This window comes from Propithecus coquereli, unplaced genomic scaffold (assembly GCF_000956105.1).
Source record: "Propithecus coquereli isolate 6110/MARCELLA unplaced genomic scaffold, Pcoq_1.0 Scaffold529, whole genome shotgun sequence".
In the NCBI taxonomy this organism is placed as follows: domain Eukaryota; kingdom Metazoa; phylum Chordata; class Mammalia; order Primates; family Indriidae; genus Propithecus; species Propithecus coquereli.
In genome coordinates, this window is record NW_012151163.1 from 1,059,030 (window position 1) to 1,066,065 (window position 7,036).

General features: G+C 48.0%; 1 protein-coding gene across 1 annotated transcript in view; it reads right to left on the minus strand.

Annotated features, from left to right (window-relative positions):
* RNASEH1 (ribonuclease H1) overlaps window positions 1-6,543 on the minus strand; it is a 9,980-nt gene extending 3,437 nt beyond the window's left edge. The window contains exons 1-5 of the mRNA XM_012656945.1: window positions 6,323-6,543; window positions 4,498-4,613; window positions 3,048-3,206; window positions 1,271-1,370; window positions 752-755 (exon numbers count right to left, since the gene is read on the minus strand). Of these exons, the coding sequence (XP_012512399.1) occupies window positions 752-755; window positions 1,271-1,370; window positions 3,048-3,206; window positions 4,498-4,613; window positions 6,323-6,450 (507 nt within the window). The 5' untranslated portion in view covers window positions 6,451-6,543. The remainder of the gene's footprint in view (window positions 1-751; window positions 756-1,270; window positions 1,371-3,047; window positions 3,207-4,497; window positions 4,614-6,322) is intronic.
* Between the last annotated feature and the right edge of the window lie 493 nt (window positions 6,544-7,036).

Below are 7,036 nucleotides of genomic sequence, written 5' to 3' on the forward strand. Positions count from 1 at the left end.
AAACAATCCTCCTGCCTCAGCCTCCCAAGTAGCTGGGACTACAGGCATGCGCCACCATGCCCGGCTAATTTTTTCTATATAGTTTTAGCTGTCCGATTAATTTCTTTGTATTTTTAGTAGAGACGGGGTCTCGCTCTTGCTCAGGCTGGTCTTGAACTCCTGAGCTCAAACAATCCGCCCGCCTCGGCCTCCCAGAAGTAAAAATTTTTTTTTAAAAAAATTACGTAGGCATGGTGGTGCATGCCTGCAGTCCTAGCTACTCAGGAGGCTGACGTAGGACGATCGCTTGAGCCCAGGAGTTGGTGGCTGTAGTGAGCTATGATTGTACCACGGCACTTCAGCCTGGGCAACAGAGTGAGACCCTGTCTCTGCGGGGAAAAAAAAAACAACAAAAAAAAAAACGAAAGAAAAAAGCCTTGGAGTAACGAGGACACCAGAGCTTCCTAAAAGAACAGGCATTTCTTGAATTAGGAGAGTTGAGGGAGCAGCATGAACAGTGTAAAGCAATTGCCCTTTTAATTTCAGGAAGTCAAGAGGCAAGTTTAATTTCTGGACCTGAAGGGCATGTACAGGTGTCTTTGGCAAGCACTAAACCCACGACGCTCAGTGCCACGCAGGCTTGCCTCCTCTTCCAGGTTCCCAGCCAAGATGAGAAGTTACAATGAAAGAAAGCGAAAACTTTGTAAACTATAAGCTCGATGGAAGGGTAAAGTGGAATTATGACGAGCGATTTATATTAAATAAGCCTGACGGTGCTGTGGCACAGGAGAGGGATGCGCAGAACCCAGCAGGGCTATCAGCTACTCTGCAGGGTCGCTCACACCCAGGGGCTGGGTGTATCTGAATGATCGCGTTTCCTGTCACCTTGACTTGGTGCCTTTTGAAAAACAAGGGGCCACCTTCGAGAGGGCCAGTCCCAGACCTGCCCTGGTGCGTGCCTGCCAGGCCCAGCTCCCAGTGTGCCACCTGACTCTGCAGTCAAGAGGCGGTGAGGTCATTTTGGTGTAAAAGCTCACCAGTGAGACAGACTAACCCAGAGTCAGGGCCGGGAAGGCAATGCCGAGCGGGGGCCTGACGTTCTGAAGAACAGCGCGATTCCGCATCAACACAAATCACAGCTTTGCCCTCTGCTCTCTCCTGCCAAAGCTGTTTATTTGGCAGGTTTTCCAAATAATCGCCCCATAAGCAGATCCTGCCTCACCTATCGCAAGTTCTGGAATGTGATTCAGTAAAACATGAAGCTTAAATTCAGCTTCCTTTGCTTACTTACAGGGGATGGCCCGGACCCCAGTACACACCGATGCCTGCCCGCGCCCTCCTCCGCCCATTACTGGAGCAGCAGCCATCAGTGTACACGACGACAAAGTCTCCTGTGGGAGGGAAACAGTAAGCGTGCCGCGTCAACACTGCTAAGAACTGAAATCACCTCAGCATTTCGCTGTGGCTGAGTTAGCATTTTACACTCAGAGGGCATTTTACAACGTTGTAGAAGTTTCCTGTCTAGGAAAACAGGATCGATTCCTTACATGGGGCACTGGACACTTTTTGCTGGAAATCACTTATATCTCGGTCTCCCGTGCCAGGCCAGTGCAGGGCAAAGGCAGACACTTTGTAAACGAGAATTCACTGCCTTGAGAACTGCTGCTCACAACCCGCGCTGAGGTGTCAAAGGACAAATAAGCCTGTCCTTCCTATGCACGGTCACCTTCACTCAGAAAAGCCGTCCACCCAGAGACGAGCAGCAGTCAGCATGACGGTGACCCTGCCCGCCAGGAGGCCCGGTCCTCTGACCAACCCTGCTCTCATGCCTTCCCCGGCGTTATCTGCCACCAGTCAAGCACGGCCCCATCTTAGCTTCTTTCCATCAAGGCAGAGGTTGTGATCGACATACCAAGGCTGCAAAGCACAAGGTGGAAAAGGACCGACAGGGGACCACTCTTAGGCCACTGGTGACCAGCAAACACTTTGAGCAGCATGGTGGGAGCAGAAGTCAGGTGGCAGAGTGTCAAAGCGCAGGGTGTGGGAGCAAACAGAGGCGGCAGGCGTAGGAGGCGTTTGCCGAAGGACGGCAGACCGAGCACAGCAGAGGCGAAGGGGAAAGGATGGGGCCATGTCCTCACAGGAGCGGGCTGGGAGCCTGCAGTCACACGGGTATCAGGCAAGGCTCCTCGGTCCCCCTGGACCTTGATTCTATCAGCACAACTACAAACGGCCTTGCCAGCCACTGAATTGTCTCAGCTGTGAGCACCTACTATGGGCCCTTCGAGCAGCTGTCAGCACACTGCAAATGGCTCATGTCCCTACTCCTCCACAAGGACTCGCTTCAATTCCTACCAGTAAATAACCAAATGAAGAATACTTGATTTTTTTTTTTTTTTTTTACATAACTGCAAAACTGATCTAAAATATAGCTTGATAAAACATTTTCTATTGGCTTCCCTTGAATTAAATTAGAACCTACAAATATACTGATTTATATAAAAAATGCTATTTTTATTTTCTGTTCATACATGTAAAAGACAAAAAGGAGACTTATATACCCTAAGTCACTAAATATACAACTGATTCCTGGAGCTAAAGGTAGAAGAAAAGTTCATTATTATTTTGTTTCTTAGGATATGGTAGGATCTCTTATGTTTTGCAAATAGTAAACACAAACGGTTAAAATTCTGGTGGTAATTGATTTTAACAAGCGGCTCCCTCTAGGGCCTTTGTTATTTAAAGAAGCTAAAATCTTGGCATTTCCTTGCCTTAGTGACTAAGTACTGTGTGCAGAGGGAATGTCTGCCTGGCTTTCAAACGATTCCAATGTTTTTCATTTCTAGTCTATAAAATGGTTTTCCCAAGACATCCAAAAGTTTCATTCTGCACTACTTGGTCAATTATCATATTCAATAGTGACCACAGTAATCTGTAAATAACCTTTACAGGTAAGAATGAGGATGATTAACAGCAGCTCAAATTCCCCCAGAGGAAAGTGGAAAAAGTTTTTACATAAATATTTTCATGATTGTTATATTAAAAGTCAAAAAATCAAAAAAATATACCCATATAACAAAAGGTGTCTTTGCTAACTGGAGGGGCGGATTCTGTGTCCTGTTTTACATGCTTTGCACACGGCTCTGCGCTTTCATCTTCATCCACTGCCTCACGGGGTCGCTTGCTGGCTTTCACTGGTGATTCCTGTACATGTTTATTCTTCTGCCCTGAAAAACAGAGTCTACGCGTGAGCCAGAAACGATGAACATGACACGAAACGCTTAAGAATGAAGAAATCTGGCTGGGCATGGTGGATCATGCTTATAATTCCAGCACTTTGGGAGGCCGAGGCGGGAGAGGTGGGAGGATCCCTTGAAGCCAGGAGTTTGAGATCAGCCTGGGAAAGGCAGTGAGACCTAATCTCTTAAAAAAAAAAAAAAAAAAAAGGAACTAGCCTTCGTTAAGATTTAGAGTACTTAATAAACAGAAACATACTTATATTGGAAGAATTGAGATATGACTAAATTACTAATTGGTTAAAAACAAAATATCTGTGAAAAGGGACTATTAAGAACCCAACCCCAACCAAGAAGACAGGAGTCATACTTTTAAAGTTGTTTTCTGTCCAGAACTGATTTCTCCATCTGGGTAGAAAACATAACCATCACACCAGAAGCCCCTTTAACAGCCACTGGGGAGGGAGAGGGTGAAGCAGAAATGCACTGAACGATGGTCTCCCTGCCTCTGGACGAGCCCTTAGGGGTTGGTTCTGAGCATGACCTGCCTCTCTCTGAACCATGCTTTGTCCAGGATTGTTCTGACATCCCAAAGGAGCAGCTGTTTGGTGTTCGAGCATCAAGCTCTGTGCATCAGGCTCTTTGCTCTGTGGAGAGCACAGAGACTTTTCAAGAGAAACTGATTAAAACTCTGCTCTTCTCAGTCTTAATCCCCTGCAGTAAAAAAGTGTGTAAGTTAACGAAAAATCACTTCCTCGAGGTAGTTCAGATACATTTTTAAAATCTTGTGCTCTAATGTAGAGTCACCTCGCTTATCTTAGTCCTGCGTATCTGATGTCCCTTATATTAGGCCTTAAACTTCGAATAACCATACTTTCTGTAACACATGAAATTGGAAGAAATTTCGATTGTACAGTTCTGTCTTAAATAAAAAGGAAACATCACAAGGGTGTGTGCGATGAAAAGAACCACACTCGTCTATTTAAAACCACAGCCCATTCAGTCCAATAACAGTGCAAGCTTTTTTAAAAAGACAAGAAATTATGGCACAGTGAGGTCACTGAATGCAACAGGGGATCTGAGTCCTGCTTGTCTCTAATATTGCTACTGACACGAACCGCTATTCTTAACTGCTTCCAGCCTGTTTCCTAATTTGTAAAATGAAAACAATCACAGTATCTTCTTTATGTGCCTAAAAGGTAGCTATACAGATCAAATGACATCTGGGATTTGAAAGGCTTCAAATACGTTAAAATGTCACACTGACGTGACAGGTGACTACCTTCTGAACCGTCTGGGCTTGCAGAGTTCCTGACGAAGGCCCAGGCCTCATCTTCTGTAGCAAACTTCTTAAATCTGGCGGCAGGAAACCGGTCCACTTGTGCTTTGCAGTCATTCCTGGAAAAGATATACAGTATTATTACTGTCTGCCTTCCTTCCCTTTAAGTGATCTGCTTTTTAATTGATTAATATTCTCTTCTCAAGTTGGGAATGCAGCTGTCCCTTGGTATCCAAAGGGGATTGGTTCCAGGATTCCCCCTGCCCTCCCGACAGATACCAAGATCAGAGGAGACCCAAGTCCCTTAAATACACTGGTCTATTTGTATATAAACTACGCACATCCTCCTGTATCTCTAGATTACCTATAATAACTAATACAATGTAAATGTTATGTAAATACTTGTTATACTGTATTGCTTTTTTTTTTTTTTTTTTGGAGACAGGGTCTTGCTCTGGCTCCCTGGCTAGAGTGCTGTGGCGTCATCATAGCTCACTGTAAGCTCAAGGTCCTGGGCTCAAGCGATCCTCCTGCCTCAGCCTCCTGAGTAGCTGGGACTACAGACGCACGCCACCGCACCTGGCTAATTTTTCTATTAAATACTTTTTGTAGACACAAGTTCTCGCTGTTGCTCAGGCTGGTTTCAAACTCCTGACCTAAAGCCATCCTCCACCTCGGCCTCCCAAAATGCTGGAATTACAGGTGTAAGCCACTGCACCCAGCCTCCCATATTGTCTTTTTATGTGTTTTTTAGAATTGTTTTATTTATTTATTTATTTTTGAGACAGGGTCTTGCTCTGTTGCCCAAGCTACAGTGCAGTGGCATCATCATAGCTCACTGAAACCTTGAACTCCTGGGCTCAATTGTTATTATTGTATTTTTTATTATTTTTTTCCCCAAATATTTTTGAGCCACGGTTGGTTGGCTCCAAGTTTGTGGACTGTAGATACAGAGGAGGGACTGTGGTGTGAAAAAGATGGGCTGTCAGTTCCTTGGAGGCAAAGGGTCATACTTTACAGTTCCCAGTTTTATCTTGCACATCACTCTACACCCTATGTTCTACTGTATGCCAGCCAGCCAGTACACAAGCCACCATAAGGCTTTCCTCAAACTCAAAGCATACTAAAATTCTGTGGTCTTTATAAAAGAAATTCTCTTAATCATTCCATTACAGCAAAAAGTTCAACTTCTGAGATGCTTCTTCCTCAATACTATAGCATAGGGAAACACAGATAATAAATAAACCTGGATATAGCGCAGTGGGAAGAGTTTTGGTCGTGGAATCAGAACACCTGGGCTCCAGTCCTATTTCTATCATTTACTTGCCCTGTGAGCTTCCTGGCCACTGGAAATACACCTGATGATGAGAATAATCTCACCCACCTCCAAGGATCGTTACAGGGATCCAATTGTAAAAACCAGTTTATCATTATTTCTCTTTTTAAAAACACAGGGAAGATTACGTACGGTACTGCGTTCCAGCTCCAATTTAACTGGTACGGAAAATCTGGCAATGTTGGCTGGCACCGATTTACGTGTTTTGGGAATTCTCTAATTGCAACAACAAAAAAAGGATTATATACAGATATACAGGCCCCTGGCTACCCTCAAGCTTTATGTGGCATTTTTGGTATTCCAAACAGAACTTCACCGGAGGCGCGCCTCCAGGCCAGGAGCCTCCCGGAACACGTCTGCCGGGCAGGGAGGCGGGCGCAGAACCGACCTACCCACAGAGTCCGGACGCGGCACACGCCACGACAGCCAGGCTCCCGCCGCCGGGTTCACCGAGCGCCGGCAGGCAGCTGCCTCGGGGGGAGGGCCACTCACCAGGTCAGAAAGACCCCGGTCCTGCGGCCCCTCCTCACGGCATAGAACATCCCGAGCCCGCAACAGCCACGGCTGCAGTGCACGGCGGCCAAGGCGACTCTGTGGGCCAGCGACAGCAGCCTTCCCATCGCTCACTCCCAGGCACCGAGCAGCATCTTGGCTCCAGGCCACAGGCGGAAAGAGCCCCCACAACGCCCAACAATCACACTTCCGCCGGCGGCGCACGGAGATGACGTGCATCCGGGCTGTTGCCCGTGAGGAGGGGGAGGAGCCTAGGGAAGGGCGGGGTCTAGGGGAGGTGGGAGCGGGGCGGAGCCTGGAGCCTCGCGCCTTTTGAGCTCGTCAGTCTCCCCGATATCGATTAGAAAGTAAGACCCCAGTGAGATCCCGGAGTGGGGTCACGTGTGGGGGGGCGGGGCCTGGCGGGGGTCCTGGAGCCCGGCGAGCTCCGGGGAGGGGCGGAGCCTAGAGAGGGTCGGGGCTGTGGGCGGAGCCCAAGGGGCGGGGACGGCGCGCCTGCGGGCGGAAGCCCCCGCCCCCCAGGGAGGCCGTGGCGGGTGGTTGTGGGGGTGGGGCCGCCGCCCCTGTCCGCCGAGCGGCAGAAAGACATTCGGATTCACAAAGAGTGAATAAGTACAGACGGAGGGGAGAAGAGGGTGCCGTTTCTTGGGTGCACACCTCTGGAGAGTGCGGGCCCCTGTCCCCAAGCCCCGC